Raw genomic sequence first — 24,762 nt, forward strand, 5'->3', positions numbered from 1 at the left:
GACATGTCTCTGGAACAGTATGGAACCTCATATTAGTATGAAATTGATGTTCTTTGTTACTGTGAAAGAAATTAGGAAACATGCCAAACAGCTGTATTCTAGACAGGATAATGTTAACTAGAATATATCAATTATACCAGGAATATTTTCAGCTATAACAAGGTGATAAGAGTGTGGAGGAGTACTATGCTAGTTTAAGGAGTTTGCACAATGAGTTGGATTCATACCAGCCCCTTTTGATCTCAAAGTACAGAAACAACAAAGAGATCATTTAGATGTGGCAAGATTTTTTTTTCTAGATTGAGGGTTGAATTTAAATTGGAGTATGCCCAGATTTTAGGTAGCAGTGATATACCCACACTATCAGAAGTTTTCTCCAGAGTCATAAGGGTTACAATCCCACATACCAGAGGCGGTAGAGGTGGCTCTCGTGGTAGAAGCAACTATCCCAGAGGGGGTAACCATGGCATGAGAGGAGGTTGTGGTGGTTGTAGAGATGGGAACGTTAGAGGTCATGGTGTCGGTGTTGGTGATCGAGGAATGGTCAAAGAATGCAGCTATTGTGGTTGGGAAGGAGAAACTGATACCGTGAACTATTGTTATTGTTAGTGTCGAGTATGTAGGGGTATTTCTGTCTTTATACTTATGTTGAGGTTGCTGATCTGTAATATTATATTATAACTAGTGTCCCTCACTTAAGTAAGGGCACATGTGTCTTTTCCATTATGTTAGTAATATAAAACATGTCTGGCCGAATGGGAGAGGTTCTCTCATTCGAACCAGACTTTTCTTCTCTCCTTTTCTCCTCTTTTCTCTCTCTCTTTCTTTCTTCTTTCTTCTTCTCTCTTCTTGGCTGTTATCAGACTAACAGAACTCCAGGGCAGGCCGAATCATAATATGGTATCAGAGCTCAACTAAGCAACTCGGATCTGCCCAGATTTTTGTTTTCTGTGCACTCAGTCTAGGGTTTTCTCTTGACTTCTCTGCCATCGATTGGAGATAAGGGAAAGGGATGAAAAGGAGTGGTTGCCCTCTTCCCTTGGAGGTCTCTATGCCTCCAGTTGTACTGTTCATGGTCGGTTGCTGTAGTTTCTAAGAAGCCCTCCCCTAATCGATGAAGAGAAGAGGGCTGATTCGTGTGGTGTAGTGGGTGTCTTGTGTGATCTGATTTCTTTTTGTGTGGTTTGTTTTTCGGGTGATGAGGTAAGAGATTTCTATACATATTTTTGTTATGAATCAAATAGGAAGTATGTTTCAGATCGTATGGTGGGATTTCAGATTGTAGTGTGCTAGGGTTTATGCTGTTTTTTAGTGTGATTCGAAGGGGGAGTGGTCCTCATATAGTGTGGTGAGATTTCAGGTAGTCGTGGGGTAGGGTTTGTGGTGTAAAGAGTGTAATCTTCAGCAATAACAAGTGTTGAAACCAGTGTGATCAAGTAGTGTGCAGTGTACCGAATTCAGTAATAACAGAATTCAGCAATGGGAGATAGCAGTGATAGCAAATCTAATGTGATGATACCTACTGACTACCTGAATGTTCAAATGACCTCCATTAAACTGAATGGAGAGAATTATGTACCTTGGGCTAAACCTATAGAAGTCTTTCTTAAGGCAAAGAAGAAGGTGAAACACATAGGGGAGGAGAAACCCTCCATTGATTCTCATGAGTATGATGATTGGGAACAAGAGGATGCACAGATTATCACGTGGTTATGAAACAGTATGGAACCCAAGATTAGTGTAAATTTCGTTTCTTGACACTGCCAAAGATGTGTGGGACCATGCTAAGAAGTTGTATTCTGGTCAAGACAATACAACTAGAATATATCAGTTGTATCAGGAATACTTTAATCTGCAACAGGGCAATCAGAGTCTTGAGGAGTACCATGCTAATATGAGAAACATTCGTAATGAGTTGAATGTTTATCACCCCCTCACTTCTGATGTCAAAATTCAGCAACAACAGAGAGAACAACTTGATGTGACTCAATTTTTGGTGGGGCTGAAATCTGAGTATGAACCAGTGCGGGCTCAGATACTAGGAGGGTCAGCTCTCCCTTCCTTAGAAGAGGTGTTTGCTCGACTTCGGAGGACTTCCATTGGATCTACGAAGAACTCTAATGTTTCTGATAGATCAGCCTGTGCAATATCAAGGGGCCGTGGTGTTAGAAGCGGAGCTCGGGGAGCTCAGTCTGGCCGTAATGGTAGCAGTGGTCTGGTATATGGCCAAAGTGGTGGTGGTGGACCTACATATAACCGTGGTGGTGGTCATACTGGAGGTAGAGATTCGGGGGGAGCCTATGGCAGAGGATGTGGCTCGGGTCCGAGGAGATGTACTCATTGTGGTATGGATGGGCATACCATTAATTATTGCTATGACATGCATGGTCCACCCTCAACTTGGGCCAATCATGCCATGACTAGTGACACCAATCTCAGACAAGAGAGTCATTCAGCTTATCAAATGCCTCCTACATCCACAGATGTTCCCGGGAAGGAGATGGCGAGTGTTCCCCGTGATGAGTATGAGAGGTTTGCCCAATCCACATCTCAGTAGAACACGACTACTTTCGCACACTCAGGTATGGCTCGTTTGGCATCCACACCCAATCCCTGGATTATTGACTCTGGAGCCTCTGATCACATGACTGAAACTCCAGGTGTGTTTTCTTCCCTCTCTCATTGCTCAACATCACAATCTGTTACCCTTGCTAATGGTTCTACATCCTCCATTCGTGGTGTTGGCAATGTTAACATGACCCCCTTATCTTTATCCTCAGTTTTGTATGTCCCTAAATTTCCGTTTAGCCTTATGTCTGTTAGTAAGTTGACCAAGTCACTCAATTGCTCTATTACTTTTACCCTTCTTTGTGTGTTTTTCAAGATCTCAAGACGGGGATGAAGATTGGTGGAGGGCATGAAGCTGGTGCATTATATTATCTTGACGGTGGTGGAAGAACATCAACAGCTCTCCAATCATCTCTCTCTCCTCTCCAGTGGCACTGTCGATTTGGTCATCCTTCGCTGAAAGTTTTGAAGTCTTTGGTTCCTTCGTTGAGTCAACTTTCTGTTTTAGATTGTGAGTCGTGTCAGTTGGGGAAACATCATTGTGTTCCCTTCAGTCCTAGGGTTGATAACCGTGTGTCGAGTCCTTTTTCTTTGGTTCATTCAGATGTTTGTGGTCCTTATAAAGTGATGTCATACAATGGATATAGATATTTTGTCATTTTTGTTGATGATTATTCAAGGATGGCGTGGCTCTATTTAATGAAAGAAAGGAGTGAATTGTTTACCATCTTCCAAAAATTTTATGCTGAGATTCGCAACCAATTTGGTGTTCACATTAAAATTTTTTGTTCCAATAATGGCCGTGAATATTTCTCTTCATCATTTCAAGAATACTTGGACCAACATGGCATTATACATCAGACCTCATGTACCTACACCCCACAACAAAATGGGGTGGCTGAGAAAAAGAATCGCCATCTTTTGGAAACAGCTCGATCCCTCATGCATCACATGAATGTTCCCAAACCCTTTTGGAGTGATGCGGTGCTTACTTCTTGCTTCTTGATTAATCAGATGCCCACATCTATCCTTGATGGTCATTCCCCATTCACTACCTTGTTTCCCACCTTGTCTCCGTTTCCTCTTTCTCCTCGAGTTTTTGGGTGTGTCTGCTTCATCCATAATCTGGGCCCCGGGAAGGACAAGTTCGATGCACGATCCATTAAGTGCATCTTCCTTGGTTATTCCCGGAACCAGAAAGGGTATAAGTGTTATCATCCTAGTTCTCGACGTTCCTTTGTGTGTGTTGATGTTATTTTCTTTGAGTCTACTCCGTTTTTCTTGGGGTCCGGTGATGCTTCTTCCTCCTCATCACCTCCTCCTCTTCCACTTCCAGTTGCGGATTTTGTTCCCCTTGTTCCAGTTGTGACCAAGTCCTTGCCTCCAGTGCCACCACTTATTGAACGGCCACCTATCCATCAAGTGTGTACACATCGCCCACATGTACCGGCCGGTACTCCTCCAGCTCCATCAACGTCGACAGATCCGACAGTTGTCTCCACACCAGCCCCAAACCCAGTATCTGATCTTGATCTTCCCATTGCCTTGCGGAAAGGTAAACGCACTTGTACCCTTCATCCTATTTCCAATTATGTTTCACTCACTCACCTTTCCGCTTCCCATCGCCAGTTTATCTCTTTGTTATCCTTAGTTATTGTCCCTAAGGATGTCCAGGAAGCCCTTGCCTCTCTAGGGTGGTGTCGTGCAATGGAAGAAGAACTCTTAGTTCTAACTCATAATCATACTTGGGACCTTACCACTCTTCCTCCTGGAAAGCAGGTTGTCAGTTGTAAGTGGGTTTATACTGTTAAGTATTTACCTGATGGTAGTGTAGAATGCCTGAAAGCTAGATTTGTTGCAAAAGGGTACTCCCAAACCTATGGTATTGACTACACAGAGACCTTCTCCCCAGTTGCTAAGATAGGTTCGGTTCGTGTTGTGATCTCTCTTGCTACTATGTATGATTGGCCCCTCTATCAACTTGATATCAAGAATGCTTTCTTGCACGGTGATTTGCTCGAGGAGGTCTATATGGAGCAACCACCGGGGTTTGTTGCTCAGGGGGAGGATGGTAAGGTATGCAAACTAAAGAAGGCTATTTATGGGCTTAAACAATCTCCTCGAGCATGGTTTGGTAGGTTCGGTGAGGTGGTAAAGAAGTTTGGTATGAAACAATGCCGAGTTGATCATTCAGTCTTCAGTCATGACTCTCAAGTAGGAAAAATCCTATTGGTGGTGTATGTAGATGATATTGTTAATACCGAGAATGATAAAATGGGCATTAACAGGTTGAAGACTTTTCTACAGGAACATTTTCAAACAAAGGACCTTGGTAAATTGAAATATTTCTTGGGGATAGAAGTAACAAGGTCTAAGCATGGTATTAATTTGTGTCAGAGGAAATATGTGCTTGATTTGCTGAAGAAAACAGGTTGGTTAGGTGCTAAACCAGCTGAAACACCTATGGAAACAAATACTAAGTCGAGCAGTGATATGGGTGAAGTATTTGAAGACCCTAGTAGATACCGGCGACTTGTAGGTAAACTGAACTACTACCTAACCATTACTCGGCCAGATATTTCATTTGCGGTTAGTGTTGTAAGTCAGTTCATGCAGAAACTTCTAGTTCCTCATTGGGATGCGGTTCTAAGAATTGTGAGGTATTTAAAAGGGGCTCCTAGTCGTGGTTTGATATACAAAAGTGGTGGAAAACTTGAAATAGAAGGGTATATTGATGCTGATTGGGCCGGTTCTATGTCTAATAGGAGGCCTACCACAGGCTATTGCACTTTTCTTGGGGGTAATCTGGTGACATGGAAAAGTAAGAAGCAGACAGTCGTGGCGAGAAACAGTGCAGAGGCAAAATATAGAGCTATGGCACATACTACTTTTGAATTAGTGTGGCTAAGGAACCTTCTACAGGAGATAGGATACAATGTTAACACTCCAATGAAGCTCTACTATGACAATCAGGATGCAGTTCATATTTCTTCTAATTCGGTGTTTCATGAAAGAACCAAGCACATAGAGGTTGACTGTCACATTGTGAGAGAGAAGGTGCTGAATGGAGTGATAGACACTGCATATGTTAACACAGGGAACCAGTGGGCAGACTTATTAACTAAAGCGTTTGAGTCGGGGAAGACTGGACTACATATGTATCAAGCTGGGATTATATGATATATACTCAAACAAGCACAGCTCCTTATTCCTCTTGGGAACTACCCCAAGATAGGGCTCACACCACCACACATCAAACAAGACTGCTACCCATCACCCATGGTGACAGCTAACTTGATGAAAAAGAAGAATGCAACCCCCTTACATGGTGTGCTTCTAAAACAAGAAAAAAAAAAAAAAAAAAAAAAAAAAAAAAAAAACATCACAAGATAGTAGGAGAGATAAAAGAGATTGCAAACTTCTCTAAACCAGATCACAGCCTTCCAGGTGTTCTTATACCATGTGATCACACCAACAAACCAGCAGGAAACAGTATGGAAAAATAAGAGAAAGAGAGGAAAAAGAGAGTAGAGAAAGAAGAGAAAAAACCAAGGCCAATTGGGAGCAACTGACCCCCCCCCCTGTCCCAGTCAGCTAGTATTTATAGATTACGAAAGATGTGTACAATGACTATTGTGCTCCTGATTAGGTATGGGACACAGAACAAAGAACATAATGCATCAATTGTTAGTCTGAGAGAAAGAGAAAAGACAAGAGGAAAGCCAACAGTTCAGACCTGTTAGGTGTTAGACAGTTTTGTATGCCCTTTGCTTCAATCCTATTTGATGTACTTTTGTTATTTAGTGTAAATAAATAAAGTGCATGTTTGATTCATGTTGTTTGGTATGATTCGGTGTAAAACCCTAAAACTGGACACCTATAGAGACTCGTGTTAGTTTTAAATGTTCACAGCCATTGGATAAGTCTGGGAGATTTATCCTGCCAAGGCTGATACTGGTGTGCCACCAAGTGTTTGCAAATACTTTTAATTCCCAGGATCCATGTGAGTGGAGAGTGCGGCACTGTTCCTTGCAGCCGAGGGAGAGGTCCTCTCTTGTCGGGCAGTGCTTGATTATTAAGGGCTGAGAGGTTAAGTGTAAGACCATTTAGGATAGTACCTGATGGGCTAATCTTGCACCTGCCCACAGTCCCTGGGTTTTGATAAGATGGCTTGGCCCAAGGACCACTTAATGTAAGTGTTGGGGCCCATAGGGTCCATGTGATGGGCTCAGGGGTTTACTGAGCTTTTCAGTGAATTCGGCTGGGCCTTGTAATAAAGGCCGGGCCGAACCCATGTGGCTAGTGTGTAGATCAATGCTTGGGTCCCACGCCATACAAAGAAGCCCAACTAGGCAGCAGATTGGAAACAAATTAAGCACTGAACACTTAATGGGCCAAAAGCCCATTTCGAGCTGGGCTGATGTGATCACCCATCTATGGGGCAGATCTGAGATTATGTTAGCAAAAGGATAGGGCCTTTTAACCTTATCCACTCTGGGAGACCAAATTTTGAATCTGGTAACCTCCTGATAAGAACAGGAGTAAGCTAACTTAATCTGCAGATAGGATTAAGATGATCCCCTATCCAAATACCGATTTGGATTGGGATAACTCCTAATTAGGAGGTTTCTTAATCAAGAAGAAAGGAGGAGAAACCCTAAGAGAAAAAAACATCAGATTTCGAACCAAGGGTTTCAAGAAAAGCAAGAAAGCCTCCTGCGAATAGAGATTAGATCTCATTCATACTCCAAAGAGAAGAGAATCACTTCTCCTGTCTTCGTCCTTGGAGTTCTCCTCCAGCCGCCGCCGCCATTGCCTCTCACAAGATTCGATCTTTGTAGAGGAAAGAAGTCAAGAAACCAGTTCTTGACATCGGTCTTGCAGAAAAGGCTGAAGAAGATTCGGTGTTCAAAGTTTCCAGAGGATTATTGCGAAGGATCCAGTGTGTAGGACGCACTCTGCTGGTTCCGTTCCACCCACAGTTGTGTCATCTTCAGCAGGAGCGGATCTTGGTTTCTTCTTTGGGCGTGAACACCAACTTTGGGAGATGCTGCTTCTCCGGATCAGGTATATTCCTCCCTTTTACTTTTGGTTCAGATCTGGTTCGATTATGGTTCAAGTTAGATCCTTGAATATTGAATTCTAAATTTAGGGAATATGATTCCCAGTTGGAAGAAGGTAGGAAAATTTTTGAAATTCGCCCACCCATTCCGCAACCTTCTTGGCGTCCATTAGATGGATCCTACCATTCTTTCAGTGGTATCAGAGCCACAGGTTCGAATCTTGAACCAAAAGAAAATAAGATCTGCACCTGCGCAGATGGACAGAAGATGTTCTGCCAAGATTTGCACAGATTGCTTTCTTTTTTTTCAAGAAATGGTTTCTTGTTAAGGGCGATTGATCTGAAATTAATTTTTGTTAAATCCAAAATTTATTTAGAATTGTTCTTTATTTATTTTGATTTAATGGACTATTCGAACCTGGAGATCGCAGTGCAGATTTGGCACAGATGGTCTGCGCACCCTTTTTCATTTATTTTGTTCAATTCGGTCTGTAAATAATTTTTTTTTATTTTCTAGACTGAACGTATAGGATTTGATCAAGAATGTAATTAATTAATAGAAATAGGATTTCTGTTATTTATTTTCTTGATTAAAGAAGGAAGAAGATGACGGTGCTGGAGATTTGCAGATGGAGAAATCGCTTCCTGCGATTTGCAGTTTGTGAAACTGCAACATTAGTGATTAACCTCTGTTTTGCAGGTGGTGCGAACAGTCCATAGTTGATTTGTGACTGTTTAAAATCAAGATTATTAATTTCAGATCTTTCATGAATTAATTCTTGAATTGAAAATCAGTTTTGGACCATTTCGGACTGGATTGGACCAAAACTGTTTGGACCGAATCTAGGGTTCGAAGGGGACTGTTTTTCAGTCCATATTTCTCACGCTTGCTGCTCCAAATCTGAAGTTCAATTACAGGGATTAATTCGGCCCACCTGTAAAACCCAGTTTTAAATGGTTAAAACTGCAAAAGCCCACTATTGTGAGAAAATTTGTATGGGCCGAACTGCTAACTGCGGTTCAGCCCATATACCTAGTCGACATTAATTGTTAATGTTAGGATTTTAAATGGGCTGTTAAAATGGGCTTTACAGCAGTTGATTGATTGGATCAATTCCTCCTTTACATGTGATGATTGGATGTTTGATGTGCTACGACCATGGGCCACAAGCACTTGGCCCATGAAGACTCGTTAGTGGCTCTTGCGCACACCATGGCTGAATGCACATCATTGCCATGGTGTCCCTTAAGGTCATTGGATGACCCCTCCTTGCTTGGTGAGCCCCACAACCCTGAAAAGGGATGCGTACGGAACCCCTAGCCGATTAAGGCCCACCAGAAATCTGACTTTATGAAAGTCAATGGGAGCCACTCTGGTTTGACCTAAATTAGAACTAGGGCGTAATCTCGTTCCCTCTAGCAAATATGAATGCATGCGATAGGGAGATCCATATGATGGACTCTCTAAAGGCCTTCCGTCATTAGCACAATGATGGGTCCTTCAGTAATGAGGAAACGCACCATTAAATTGGGCTATCCATTTGCTGATGGATCCGTCAGAGTGTTTCATAAGATGATAGGGGTGTCATAGACCGATGTGGGAGGGGCTTCACCAGAAAATGGGAACTCTCTCACGGTACCTTGGCGTAACCTGAATATGATGGGTAAGCACTCACTGGACAGAAAGGTTTACCTGAAAACAGCTCTAAACCTTGTCTGACAGAGGCCAAAAGGAAACTCATTTGATGAGTGGATATGATCCGTCACAAAAAGGTGGTGGGGTTATGCAGCTGAAACAGTTGGCTTCACGCACCCCATGTGATTTCCCACATATCCAGAGACATTTCGTCGTCTCCATCACTGAGAAAGGAGGGAAATCTCAGAGATGAACAAATGGGAATGGAACATAGATTAAAAACCATGTCTATGTAAGTAACATGAATCAAACTAAGGTTGTGGACTAACGTCTTTGTTGTTTTATTAGAAAATGGCAAACGGTCAATTCGCAAAGCTACTAGACGATAACAAGCTTAAGGGCCCAAACTATGCCGACTGGTACAGAAATCTTATGCTGGTCCTAACTTCCGAAAAGTTAGATAAGGTGGTGAAAATTCCTGCCCCGAAGCGTCCAGGTGATAGGGCTTCTGAGGCCCATTGGAGGGACTACCAAGATTGGGAGGATAAGAACTCCCTAGCCCGCTGCTTTGTCATTGCCTCACTAGACAACTCAATACAGAGGCAGTTCGATCAGATCGAATTAGCCAAGGACATATTGGACAGTCTAAAGACAATGTATGAAGAGCAGAACCGTTCTACTCTTCGGATGATGGGATACATTAACGAACTGGAAGGCACGCAAGTGGATGCCATCCTGAATTCTTTGCCCTCTTCCTTCAATGCGTTCACAATGAACTACAATATGAATAAGCTGAATGTCAGCGTCCAAGAACTCAGCAATATGTTGCAGAGGGCTGAGGATCTACTCAAGAAGGATGAGCCTGTGGTTATGCTTGCTGAAGCTAACAAATCGGGCAAGAAAAAGAGAAAGGCAAAGAAGCCCCAGAAGAAAACTGCCAAGCCTAAGAAGCAGAAGAAGAACAAGGCATCTGATGTCTGTCACTTCTGCAAGCAAACCGGCCACTGGAAAAGGAACTGTCCTGCCTACCTGGAATCTAAGAAAGGTAACATCGAAACTTGTGTCATAGAAACTAATATGTTAGTTACTTCTGTGTCCTGGTGTGTTGACTCTAGGGCTTCAACTCATGCGTGTAACTCACTGCAGGGGTTCAAAGTTAGCAGAAGATTGAGTGAAGGCGAAGTGACACTATTCTTGGGAACGACTGCAAGTGTTGCAGCTGCGGCAATAGGAACCGTAGAATTAGTTTTTAGAGAAGGAGTACTTGTACTTAAAGATTGTCTTTATGTATAGAACTTAAGAAGAAATTTAATTTCTGTTTCTAAACTGTGTGCTCATGGATATACTGTTTATTTTAGTAATATGATTACTGTTAAACGGAATAACAAATTCATCGCATGCGGGGAACTGGAGAACGGTCTCTATGTTCTACATCCTTCTCTGGAAACTAACTTAACCGAAACTACGTCGGTCGAAAATCCCAAGAAAAGGAATCGTGATGCAGTAAATCCCACGTGCCTCTGGCATTACCGACTTGGCCATATCGGTGTTGACCGAATCACAAGACTGGTAAAGGATGGTCCTTTGGATTTTCTAACCGTAGAAAATCTTCTCACTTGTGAGCCTTGCCTTCAAGGTAAGATGACTAAGCGGCCATTTGACGGTAAGCCTAAAAGATCTGCAGGCACACTTGACCTAATACATACTGATGTATGTGTTCCCCTGAGTATTAGGACACGGAATCAACACGTGTATTTCATCACCTTTACAAATGATTTTTCACGATATGGTTACGTGTACATAATGAGACACAAGTCTGAATCCTTTAAAAAGTTCAAAGAGTTCAGACAAGAAGTCGAGAAACAGTTAGGGAGAGAAGTTAAGGCCCTTCGATCAGATCGAGGTGGTATCTCTCTGACGAATTCAGGGACTACTTGAAGGACAATGGGATAGTGTCACAACTAGCTCCTCCTGCTACACCTCAACTCAACGGTGTTTCAGAGAGGAGGAATAGGACCTTGTTGGACATGGTCCGGTCACTTCTCGTATGCTCAGAATTACCCACATCCTTTTGGGGATACGCATTAGAGACTGCTATCTACGTGCTGAATCGGGTTCCAACCAAATTAGTTCCGAAAACTCCATATGAACTATGGACCGGAAGGAAGCCAAGTGTAAGACACTTGAAGATTTGGGGTTGTCCTGCACACGTTAAAAGAACAAGTGCGGACAAGTTGGAGTCCAAAACCAGCCGTTGCCTATTTATAGGCTACCCAAAAGATTCGGTGGGTTATCTATTCTATGACCCAAGCGAGCAGAAAGTGTTCTGCAGTCGAAATGCCCAATTCTTAGAAACCGAATACATCCTGGACACCCATCGTCAGGAAATAGTTCTTGATGAGGAGAGCTCAGGAGCAGTGGGAGATGTCCCACAAGTTCCAGGTAGTGACCAACCTAGAAGGTCCACCCGGGTATCCAGACCACCAGTCCGATATGGTTATGACCAGGATAGTTACCTGGTGGAAGCCTTGACTAGTGAGGAGGATCCCGTAACTTATGCGGAAGCTATGTTAGACATAGATTCCCAGAAGTGGGTGGAGGCCATGAGAGCTGAGATGGACTCAATGGAGACCAATGGAGTCTGGACTCTAGTAGATCCGCCCTCCGGGGTAAAAGCAATTGGTTGCAAATGGATCTACAAGAGGAAGAAGGGCCTCGATGGCAGGATTGAGACCTACAAAGCTCGTTTGGTGGCAAAAGGGTATACTTAGAAAGAAGGCATCGATTATAAGGAAAACTTTTCGCCCGTGGCCATGCTCAAATCCATAAGGATCCTGCTAGCTGTAGCAGCGTACCATGACTACGAGATTTGGCAAATGGATGTCAAAACTGCGTTCCTGAATGGAGATCTTAGTGAAGATATCTACATGCAACAGCCGCAAGGCTTCATCGCTGCTAGTCAGGAACACACGGTATGTAAACTTAATAAATCCATATATGGACTTAAGCAGGCTTCTAGGAGTTGGAACATCTGCTTTGATTCAGCTGTCAAAACGTTTAATTTTGAACAGAATCCGGATGAGCCCTGTGTTTACAGGAAGTCCAGTGGGGATAAGATCACCTTTTTGGTGTTGTACGTGGACGATATCCTACTCATTGGGAATGATGTAGGAATGTTGACTTCGGTCAAGCTATGGCTATCACAGCAGTTCTCCATGAAAGATCTTGGAGAAGCTTCATATATACTGGGTCTTCGACTCTATAGAGATAGATCGAAGCGGATAATTGGATTATCCCAGGCTGCTTACATTGACAAAATTGTCAAAAGATACACCATGGAGAACTCCAAGAAAGGAAACGTTCCTTTCAGGCATGGAGTCACTCTCTCCAAGAAGATGTCTCCAAAGACTTCTGAGGAGATTGAGAGCATGAGAGATGTTCCCTATGCCTCAGCCGTGGGGAGCATCATGTATGCCATGCTGTGCACTCGCCCGAACATTGCTCAGGCGGTGAGTGTGGTAAGCAGATTCCAAGCCAACCCAGGGCGGGAGCATTGGACTGTTGTGAAGAACATACTCAAATACCTTCGAAGGACAAAAGAGTTTTGTCTGGTATTCGATGGTAGTTCACTACAAGTTCTATGGTATACTGATGCCGATTTCCAGTCGGATCCAGATGATAGAAAGTCTACATCTGGGTATGTTTTCACGATAGGATCGTGTGCTGTTTGCTGGAAAAGCAGCAAACAGGGGTCCACTACAGATTCCACAACCGAGGCCGAGTACATTGCCGCAAGTGAAGCTGCCAAGGAAACCGTGTGGATGAAGAAATTCATACACGAATTGGGAGTGATACCGTCCAGCCCATCACCCATCCCGTTGTTGTGTGACAACAATGGAGCGATCGCCCATGCTAAAGAGCCTCGGGCCCACTCGAGGTCAAAGCATATCGAGAGGAAGTACCACGTACCACGGGAGATCGTTGGTACAGGGGACGTCCTAATTCAGAAGGTAGCATCAGCGGATAATGTGGTAGACCCATTGACTAAACCATTGACACAGAAGGTGTTTGAGAAACACGTGGAAAGTATGGGACTCCGGCTTGTACCAGATTGGACCTAAGTGCAAGTGGGAGCTGTTAGACAGTTTTGTATGCCCTTAGCTTCAATCCTATTTGATGTACTTTTGTTATTTAGTGTAAATAAATAAAGTGCATGTTTGATTCATGTTGTTTGGTATGATTCTGTGTAAGACCCTAAAACTGGACACTTATAGAGACTCGTGTTAGTTTTAAATGTTCACAGCCATTGGATAAGTCTGGGAGATTTATCCTGCCAAGGCTGATACTGGTGTGCCACCAAGTGTTGGGATGGCCTGTCTCGGCCACCAAGGTGAAACCCAAGGCACAGCAGTATGGGATTACTCGAATCCTTGAACCGGACCAGTTTCCATTATTGCCCTGGACCTTGGAGATAGATGGGCAAAACTGAAAAGTTACACCTGACCCCTAGACTCGATTATGACACTTCACTAGGTGTCGGATCGGGTTGTCTTTGATATGCCAATCAGTGAGATCCTTAGATGGGGATCAAAACCTAGGTATGTTGGGACAGTTTGAGAATTCATCTGAGTGGGTGATCATAGTGATACGATCAGGCAGTTGATTTCAATCGTTGGAATCTTGTTTTGCAAAATTAATATATATATATATGTACGGTTTCGAAATGTTTGCAAATGGTTTTAATTCCCAGGATCCATGTGAGTGGAGAGTGCGGCATTGCTCCTTGCAGCCGAGGGAGAGGTCCTCTCTTGTCGGGCAGTGCTTGATCATTAAGGGCTGAGAGGTTAAGTGTAAGACCATTTAGGATAGTACCTGATGGGCTAATCTTGCACCTGCCCACAGTCCCTGGGTTTTTATAAGATGGCTTGGCCAAGGGACCACTTAATGTAAGTGTTGGGCCCATAGGGTCCATGTGATGGGCTCAGGGGTTTACTGAGCTATTCAGTGAATTCGGTTGGGCCTTGTAATAAAGGCTGGGTCGAACCCATGTGGCTGGTGTGTAGATCAATGCTTGGGTCCCATGCCATACAAAGAAGCCCAACTGGGCAGCAGATTGGAAACAAATTAAGCACTGAGCACTTAATGGGCCAAAAGCCCATTTCGAGCTGGGCTGATGTGATCACCCATCTATGGGGCGGATCTGAGATTATGTTAGCAAAAGGATAGGGCCTTTTAACCTTATCCACTCTGGGAGACCAAATTCAAATCAGATTTGAATCTGGTAACCTCCTGATAAGAACAGGAATAAGCTAACTTAATCTGCAGATAGGATTAAGATAATCCCCTATCCAAATACCGATTTGGATTGGGATAACTCCTAATTAGGAGGTTTCTTAATCAAGAAGAAAGGAGGAGAAACCCTAAGAGAAAAAAACATTAGATTTCGAACCAAGGGTTTCAAGAAAAGCAAGAAAGCCTCCTGCGAATAGAGATTAGATCTCATTCATACTCCAAAGAGAAGAGAATCACTTCTCCTGTCTTCATCCTTGGAGTTCTCCTCCAGCCGCCGCCGCCATTGCCTCTCACAAGATTCGATCTTTGTAGAGGAAAGAAGTCAAGAAACCAGTTCTTGACATCGGTCTTGCAGAAAAGGCTGAAGAAGATTCGGTGTTCAAAGTTTCCAGAGGATTCTTGCGAAGGATCCAGTGTGTAGGACGCACTCTGCTGGTTCCGTTCCACCCACAGCTGTGTCATCTTCAGCAGGAGCGGATCTTGGTTTCTTCTTTGGGCATGAACACCAACTTTGGGAGATACTGCTTCTCCGGATCAGGTATATTCCTCCCTTTTACTTTTGGTTCAGATCTGGTTCGATTATGGTTCAAGTTAGATCCTTGAATATTGAATTCTAAATTTAGGGAATATGATTCCTAGTTGGAAGAAGGTAGGAAAATTTTTGAAATTCGCCCACCCATTCCGCAACCTTCTTGGCGTCCATTAGATGGATCCTACCATTCTTTCATTAGGGTTGATCAGTATGATCGAACCAACTCTAAAGGAAAGAATTTATATTACGAATGTGAATGGACAAGATTGTCCTTACAAAAGATATAAAAGAAAAGAGTTGTACACTAATGTACACGCCTACTAGATTACAGGAAAGAAAAGGTAAAAGTACATAACTACCCTCCATCTTCTCTCTACATCAATCACATAAATATTAAAAACATACTGTAATCACAAAAATATCCTTAATAAGTTGGATCATAACATAATAATAAAAGTACCAAAATGTTGATACAATTTATTTCCAATGAAGATCAAACTAGAACTATTACACAAACAACAACAGAGATTTTCATAATAAACATCTATCTGTAAACTAACCTTTCCTCCACCAGCAAGGATCTCAAGAATAAGAGTCTCTTCAAGTTTTTCATGGACTTCAAAAGCCTGGAAATCATAATAAATGAATGTTTTCATAAGTCTTATGAATCTAAGGAATAAACTTAGGGGTGGCCACCAGCCGAGCTTCTCACGAGCTATTAAAGCTCGGCTTGGTTCAAACCAAGCTTCAAGCCGAGCTCGAGCCCAATATATAGGCTCGTTTGCTAGTTGAGCTGAGCTCGGGCCAAGTGAAGCTTGGCTTGTGAGGCTCACAAGCTTAGTATAATAAATAAATCATTTTTATTATATATAATAATATTTTTTATATATAATATTTTTATTTTTTATGTATAATAGTAAGTAATTTTTATAATTCTTAATTTTCTGTATGTAAAATAAAAAAAATATATTTTTATATGTACAATTTTTATTTTTTAAAAAAATATTGGCTTGTATTCGAACTCGAGCCGAGCCAAGCTCGAGCTCAAGTCTCTAGCTCGAACCGAGCTCAAGCCTAATACTCTTTCTGCGAGCCGAGCTCGAATGGCCTCTAAATTGAAACTCCTCTTCTTCAAAGTCCTAGAGAAAACAGAAAAAAAAATGTGTTCAAGTGCTACACCTTCCCATATATTAATAGCTTTGTTTCCAGCAACACTCCATCGATGACAAGGTTAGTTTTTCTTGGGTTAGCAGTTTGAAATTCACCAAGTTCAAAAGTACCATCATTTGATTCTCCTAGTACGTCAACAGAAGGAGGAGCCTACATCCAACACGAGAAAACATAATAGTCAATTGATAACATGGTTCGGTACAAAGAATACAAAAAAAATCCAAGACAAGGATGATATGTAGTACAGAAGCTCTATAAGTGGCTTGTATTAGTCCCTTCAACCAAGCACCCTTCTCCTCATCGTCCTGAAATTCTATGATCATGGTGTTTGAAGATTCTATAGCCTGAAAAAAAAATGTTATTCAAATATTACACAACATAAAAATCTGAAGGGGGTGCCAAATATTCTCTGCATCTACTTTACACAAAAAACCAGATCAAACTCTATCAATTGAGAAGAATTCTTTCAAGGAGATTAGATAAATGAGGGGAAAATCATAATACAGATTTATGTAAATGGTTTAACACAAATAAGATAAATTTGTATATAAGAAAAGGCCTGAAAAAAAATGTTATTCAAATATAACACAACATAAAAATCTGAAGGGGGTGCCAAATATTCTCTGCATCTACTTTACACAAAAAACCAGATCAAACTCTATCAATTGAGAAGAATTCTTTCATGGAGATTAGATAAATGAGGGGAGAATCATAATACAGATTTATGTAAATGGTTTAACACAAATAAGATAAATTTGTATATAAGAAAGAGGGAAACATAAAGTAATCTTTCACTAACATTTTGTTAAACTTAATCAATCAAATACCTCCCAAGGTACCATATGAATTTCCCATGTACAGGGGTATTTTAGTAAAAAATGATAATTGAAGCTCTTGCTTTCATTTCACTGAACATCATGTCTAGATTTGTTACGGAACCATCATAACATGTGCTATGCAGTTAGAAAACAACTAAATTACTTTTTGACATGCTTTACCCCATGCAAATACAGGAAATGAGCCAAAACAACCAAGAAAAGGAGAGAGACAGGAAGGGATCAGCTTCAAAAAGAACCAACACTGCATTGGAATAATTTATAGAAAAGTGTGATATATAAGAACTACATTCCTTGAGGCACGAGAATATCCACAGAAAAGAGCTAAAAAGTCACAAATAGAGTCACCATGCACTATAAGACCAGAAAACACAACAATAACACTATCATGCCCACCCTAAAACTATTACTATCTCCAGAGAAACCTAAACTCCAATGGGAGCAGGATCAGAATTAATCTTGATAACTACATTACAAATTTTTATCCACATTAAGGTGCAAGAAAATAACCATAGCAACTAGTATCTCACTTGAAATCACCATTGTTTACCTTCTGAATATCTATTCCCCTCGAACACACAGCAATAGAAAAAGGCGAACCACCAATACTTGATGGAGGAACTTCGCATACTTGTTGACCTGCCATACTGCAATATAACATAATCGAAAATTTATTATGCATCCAAAGAGAATCTTATGATAAAAAGAACAAAAGGCTTGCTGTTTTATTATTATTAGAAAGAAACATTTGCTTGTCCATTTGGTACTTGAATTTGGAAATGTTTTGCTCGCCGACCTTTACATAGCCAAAGAAAAGAAAAAGAATAATGTGGTGCTGCATGAGGGCAACGACCATTTGGATTTTTTTTTTTGAACAGTAAAGAAGATTTTATTAAATCGAGAGAATTTGTACATGTGGTTGAGATATTACAAACACCTAAATTCGTAAGATTTACATTAGCGCCCAAAATAGCTGGTGTCTATTAGCCCCCTGTTTTGATAGTGAATCCACCATCCCATTTGCAGTTCTTCTGGCCCATAAGTAGGAAGTGTTTAACTCCCTAGATAAACAATCAATCCCCTGAAGACATGCCTGTAAAGCCAAGGGGCTTGTCATAGGCCTTTTGCCCAAGTGATGACCAGCTTCAAGTCCCCTTCTACTTCAAGATTTTGAAGTCTGACTGCTTTGCTAGTCTTAGGCCTCGCAGTAAAGCCATCAGTTCAGCTTTCAGGGAGCCTCCCACTCCAATAGGTCCTGAATACATGGCCACCACCCTTCCTATGGAGTCTCTGTATACCCCCCCCCCCTCCCCAATACCTTCTGGCCCCGGGTTACCCAAAACAACCATTTGGACAATTGAGATGAAAGAAATTCAAGAATTTTTAGGGAGCAGGAAAGGAGGTATTGATTTGGTGGATTAAAGTTAAAACTCTAAAAAGGGTAGAGCTCTTGGCTGTTCTTCAAGGAATGCAGCTACCAAGAATCAAAAAAGGATACTGGTTATAGGGGACGCACAGGTGGTGGTTGAAGAATGGTAAAAAAGCAGTGTAGGCCTAAAACAGAACTTAGAAAGTTTGGATAGTTAATTAGCGACTTTCAAGTGAAACTTCAATGGGTACAACCGTACAATAGACAGTAAATGGCATGGCAGATGCACTAGCCAAGCAAGCGGTAACTAGGAGGTAAATTATATTGGGCTCAACTAAAAAGTGAGAACTTTTTTGGAAAGTGTAAGATATTCCACCATCTCAAAGGGGCACATGCAATCTATGGAACCTATGTACATTTTTGTTGATAATTAATACAAATTTCAATTACTCATTAAGAGAGAGAGAGAGAGAGAGAGAGTCTTTCAATATGAAAGCAATAAACAGAACAGGTTGCAAAAATTCAAGTTCATTGTTTTTGTAGGTGAAGTTAGTAGCTTCTTCAGATGCTTCCTTGAACTTTTTTTTTTATCAATAACACAGTTCATTAATTATCACAATGGGAATTACAAAGAGGAAGACAAACTTTCTTATCTTCCAACTTCAGCTTGAGCCCCAAGAAATGAAAAAGAGAGAAAGAGAAAAGGAAAAACGAAAAAGCAAAAAACAGATTTAAATTACAATTGTGCCCAGAACATTGACTCCCTGTCCACCCCTTGTTTGGCTAACCCATCAGCAAAAGAATTAGCGGATCTTTTTACCCCAACTGATTTTAACTTCCATTTCGCAAACCAGCCATCTGATTTTCCTTCTCATATTGCTATATCTCCATAAACCACTATCATCTTTATTCAGCCACCCTACCACCACCTCTGAGTCCCCTTCTATTATGAGTTTTCTGAGGTTCATCTCCCTAGCTTTCTAGACTCCTTTCATGAATGCACGGATCTCAGCTCTAAGAGAGTCACCCACTCCAATTGGGCCTGAGAACATGGCAGAAACAACCCCATTCTTGTCCCTAAAAACACCCCCAATCCCTGATTGTCCAGGGTTCCCTTTGCTGCTTCCATCAAAGTTTAGTTTTATGAAACCCGCCAGTGGGGGAGTCCAAGACACACTCATTACTGCTTTAGTCTGGGTACAGCTTGCAATCCCACCCCACTTCCTCAGCATGTCATCCACTGTAAAGTTTGTGAATAGCTCTAGGGATTTCATCCACTGTACAGCCCTTATATGGATCAGGGCCCTCAGATCTTCAGCACTTCTCTCTTCTTTAGAGAAAATCTTGGAGTTTCTTTCTTCCCATAAAGATCAGCAGACTGCTGCCCTCAGTCCTCTCCACTAGGGGTGAGCAAAAAAAACCAAAAAACCGAACCGACTAAAAAAGCTAATCGAAACCAAACCAAAAAATCGGTTAACCGAACTGGTCAGTTCGGTTTCGGTTCGATGTTTTAAAAAAACCGACAGTTTCGGTTTGGTTTCGATTAACCATTTAAAAAAACCAGCGGTTAACCGAACTGACCGATATATATATAGTAATATATATTTATATAATATTATATACATTATATATTATATTTTTTTGAAAATCTAGTAAAAACGTTCGGCAGTCTGAGAGTGTTCAGACTGCCGAACTGAGACTTTCAGGTTTTAGTTCACCAGTCTGGCAGACTGGCAGCCAGACTGGTGAACAGCCTGTTTGACACCCGCCGCGCAGGGACTTTTCCCTTTCTTTCCCTCTCTCTCTCGGACTCTCACTCTCTCAGACTCCCACTGTCCCAGTTCTCTGAGCTCTCTCTCAGATTCCTGCTTCGGCAACACTGGAGCCACATCGAAATGCGAAGATACTACTTAGTACGTGACCTGAAATCACCAAAAGAACGTCGCTTTTTCTCGCTTGTTTCAGGCATCATGTGTTTGTCCGGCGGACTGGAAGCAGGACTCTGCATAGGTTTCTCACATCTCAATGAGTGAGCTTTCATGGAGCTCTCTGCCTTTTTGTTCTAGTGTTCCACGATGTCAGCTTTATTTTCTAGCTCAAAGGGTTGATCAGGAGTCATACCTAAGACTAAAAACCAGAAGGCCTAGAACTGTTTGTCTGGAGGCTCAGCTGCATTTGCTTGACGGGTTAGAGGTCCCAGTTCTTGTTTTTCCCTTTTCTTTAAATTTTGAGGGCATAAAAAAAACCAAAAAACCGAACTGTCAGTTAACCGGTTGCATCGGTTCGGTTTCTGTTCGGTTAAATGTAAAAACTGAACAAGTCTGTTCGGTCCAGAAAATCACCCCACGGTTCGGTTAACCGAACCGTGAGCACCCCTACTCTCCACATAGTCCTTCCCCTTTTCATACGCCACCTGAAAAAAGAATGAGCAAAAATTCCAAGTACACCCAAACATAGAGAAAGCCCACTCCCAAATAGATTTTGCAAATTGGCAAGACACCAATAAATGGAAACCAGTCTCCCCATCAGCTTTACAAAGAACACACCAATGAGGGAACAAACAAGAATTGGGTCTCTTCTTTTGGAGCATATCACCAATGTTGATTCTTTCCAGAAATGCTTCCCAACAAAAACTACCAACCCTAGGAGGAATTGGTCTACACCAAACCTCATTAACAGGGAAGGGGGGAGTTACAGGATTGGTGGACTGGCTTAATACTTTAAAGAAGGAGCCATAAGAGAAGGAACCAGTAGGGGTGGGGGTCCAAATTCTAGAGTCTTCCTTAGCTGGTTCTAAGAACACATTATCAAGAAGTTGGAGGAGACTCAAAATAGTGTCAAGGTCTGAGTCTCTCACAGCCCTTCTCAGACCCAAATTCCAACCAAACCCAAAATTGGAAGAGGAAGGGGTGATGAAAGAGGAAATTGTCTCATTTTTAAAAACAGAAAGGGCATACAAAGAAGGAAACTGGTCCTTTAAAGGAGCATTCTCCACCCAAGTTTGTTCCCAGAATTTTGTGGAGTTACCTGAATTCAAATCATACTTGATAAGAGGGGAGAAAATTGGTAATAGATCATGAATGGCTTTCCAAGGAAAAGTGCTTGTGGTCCTAGCCCGGAGTCCAGCATCCCATCCATTTAGCTCCAACCCATGTATGCTTGCCACTATTTTAGCCCATAATTTCTCCTTCTCTAGTGGGAATCTCCATAATCATTTCCCCAATGGGGCCAAATTCCTTTCTCTAATGTTCCCAAGCCCTAACCCCCCACTGTTTTTGCTCCTGGTCACCATCTTCCAGCTTACCCTATGGTCCCTCTTCTCCTCTCCCGACTCCCAAAGGAAGTCTCTCATCAGCTTCTCCAATTTGTTAGCAACCTTAAGTGGGATTTTGAACACAAAGAGGAAATAAATAGGTAAATTTGCTAGAGTAGCCTTAATCAGTGTCATCCCTCTTCTCCTCTCCCGACCATTATTCTCGGTGCACTTGGATTTATCTATTGAAAGGACGTGAAGAAGTTCCCCGGATAACTATGATGTTTTGCAAGATGGTTGAAACACAATTTGATAAAAAGATCAAGCAATTCCGTTCAGACAATGCAGCTGAATACTTTGAAAGATCCCTGAACTCATTCATGGAAGATGCAGGCATGTTACATCAATCATCGTGTGCTTACACCCCTCAGCAAAATGGGGTCGCTGAGCGCAAGAACAGACATCTATTGGAGACAGCTCGAGCCCTTCTTTTCCAACACAATGTGCCCAAGCAATATTGGTCTCAAGCTGTTCTCACTGCATCATACCTGATAAATCGGATGCCATCTAAGGTACTCGGTATGAAGACCCCTTTCTCTGTTTTGTGTCCCACTCTTCCAGAATTTCCTCTTCCCCCGCGGGTTTTTGGTTGTACATGCTTCATACATGTGAAAGATCCAAAGAAGACCAAGCTGGATCCTAAGGCTACAAAGGGAATATTTTTGGGGAACTCTCCTACGCAGAAGGGGTATAAGTGTTATGATCCTGTCTCCAAGAAAAAATATGTCACCAGGGATGTAGTCTTTTTTGAGTTTCAACCCTATTTCGAGTCTTCTCAGAATCCTCTTCAGGGGGAGAGTAGTGGGTTGGAAGAGGATTCTCATTCTCCCTTCCTTTTTGTTCCCATTTCAGCACCTTCCACTACTACTAGCTATAACATTCCGGGTCAACCTAGTGAGACTTCCACTGTGCCAGTTGCTTCTCCAGATTCGGCTGATACTTCTGAAGGTTCCAGTAAACAAGAGAAAGAGATACTTACATACAGTAGAAGGAAGAAGGCCCCTCAACCTCATGATTGCAACCAGTTGAACTCAGATCAATCTGTCTCTGCAATCCAAGGTAATTCTGATTCGCTCAATTCAGATTTAGATCTTCCTATTGCTCTCCGTAAGCCTGTTCGTTCTTGTACCACTCGGCATCCAATAGCCGATTATGTTTTTTACTCACACTTATCCCCTGCCTATCATTCCTTTATGTCTGCTCTTTCCTCTGTATGTGTCCCTTCCAGGTATTCAGAGGCGGCATCTGATCCAAGGTGGAAAGAAGCCATGAATGAGGAGATGAAAGCCCTAATGAAAGCAAGGACATGGGAATTGGTGGACCTGCCAGAAGGGAAAGGCACTGTTGGGTGCAAGTGGGTATTCACAGTAAAGCACAGGGAAGATGGGTCAGTTGAGAGGTACAAGGCCAGACTCGTGGCAAAGGGGTTTACACAAAAGGAAGGAATTGACTACAAGGAAACCTTTGCTCCAGTAGCAAAGCTCAACACAATCAGGGTTCTACTGTCACTAGCAGCAAAATTCTCTTGGGAACTTCATCAGCTGGATGTGAAGAATGCCTTCCTAAATGGTGATCTTCATGAAGAGGTATTCATGGAACCCCCACCTGGATATGATGTTGGAAAGAAGGTATGTAAACTAAGGAAAGCATTATATGGTTTGAAGCAATCTCCCCGGGCATGGTTTGAGAGACTTTGTTTGGCCATGAAGAAAGTAGGGTACACTCAGAGTAGTGCAGATCATACATTGTTTACAAGGAGACAAGATGACAAACTTACAGCACTCATTGTGTATGTGGATGATATGGTGATTACTGGAAATGATGTGAGAGAGATGAAGAGGCTGAAGGAGTTCTTAGCTTCAGAGTTTGAGATCAAAGACCTGGGAAATCTGAGATACTTTCTTGGAATTGAAGTTGCTAGATCAAGAGAAGGAATCTACATATGTCAAAGAAAGTATGTGCTAGATCTCCTAGAGGAAACAGGCATGATGGGGTGTAGGCCAGCAGACACTTCAATAGAACCAAGCCATGGATTACAAGAATCAATGGGTGAGGAATACTGTGATAAGGAAAGGTACCAAAAGTTGGTAGGAAAACTGATATACTTATCCCTTACTCGGCCAGACATTGCCTATGCAGTGCATGTTGTCAGTCAATTCATGCACTCACCAAAGACCCCTCATATGAGAGCAGTGGAAAGAATCCTCAGATACTTGAAGACTTGCCCAGGGAAAGGAATTTTATTCAGAAAAAACAACAGACTTGAAATTGAAGCCTACACTGATGCTGATTGGGCTGGGTCTGTTGGAGACAGAAAATCAACCTCAGGTTACTGTACATTCTTGGGAGGAAACCTAGTCACATGGCGTAGTAAGAAGCAGAATGTTGTGGCTAGATCAAGTGCAGAAGCAGAATACCGGGCTATGGCACACGGGGTTGCTAAACTCTTATGGCTCAGGACTCTCCTTAATGAGCTTGGTATCAAGACAGAGGGTCCTCTCAAGCTGTATTGTGATAATAAAGCTGCTATCAACATTGCCAACAATCCTGTGCAACATGACAGGACAAAACATATTGAAATTGATCGACACTTTGTCAGAGAGAGAATTATTTCAGGAGAACTCTATGTGCCTTATACTCCTTCAGAGATGCAGATTGCAGATGTATTAACTAAAGGGCTGGCATCAACGAAGTTCAGGGACATACTTGGCAAGCTAAACATGATTGATATCTATGCTTAGCTTGAGGGGGAGTGTTAGAATGTTAGAGTGATGTTCGGCTGATAAGAGTTCTTATTAGCCCATTCTTATGTTTAACTTATCTTGTAACTGGGCTTGTGTTAATGGGCCTAATCCTGTTTAATGATTTAAGTCATCTGGGTGTCCCATCGCTAATCAGGGGCATCCCAGTAATTTCTTGTACCTTGTACTATATTCATCTATAAATAAAGAACTGGTCGACTGGCTAGTACAGTTTGACATTTT

General features: G+C 42.0%; 1 protein-coding gene across 2 annotated transcripts in view; it reads right to left on the bottom strand.

Annotated features, from left to right (window-relative positions):
* LOC104604127 (uncharacterized) overlaps positions 1–24,762 on the bottom strand; it is a 185,859-nt gene that overhangs the window by 114,886 nt on the left and 46,211 nt on the right. For both annotated transcript variants that reach the window (XM_010268359.3, XM_088898921.1), the window contains 4 exons: positions 17,647–17,743; positions 16,506–16,604; positions 16,270–16,410; positions 15,651–15,716 (listed from right to left, as the gene is read on the bottom strand). In XM_010268359.3, the coding sequence (XP_010266661.1) occupies positions 15,651–15,716; positions 16,270–16,410; positions 16,506–16,604; positions 17,647–17,743 (403 nt within the window). The remainder of the gene's footprint in view (positions 1–15,650; positions 15,717–16,269; positions 16,411–16,505; positions 16,605–17,646; positions 17,744–24,762) is intronic.

The sequence above is a fragment of the Nelumbo nucifera genome, chromosome 2 (genome assembly GCF_055504915.1).
Source record: "Nelumbo nucifera cultivar China Antique chromosome 2, China Antique-T2T, whole genome shotgun sequence".
Taxonomy (NCBI): Eukaryota; Viridiplantae; Streptophyta; class Magnoliopsida; order Proteales; family Nelumbonaceae; genus Nelumbo; species Nelumbo nucifera.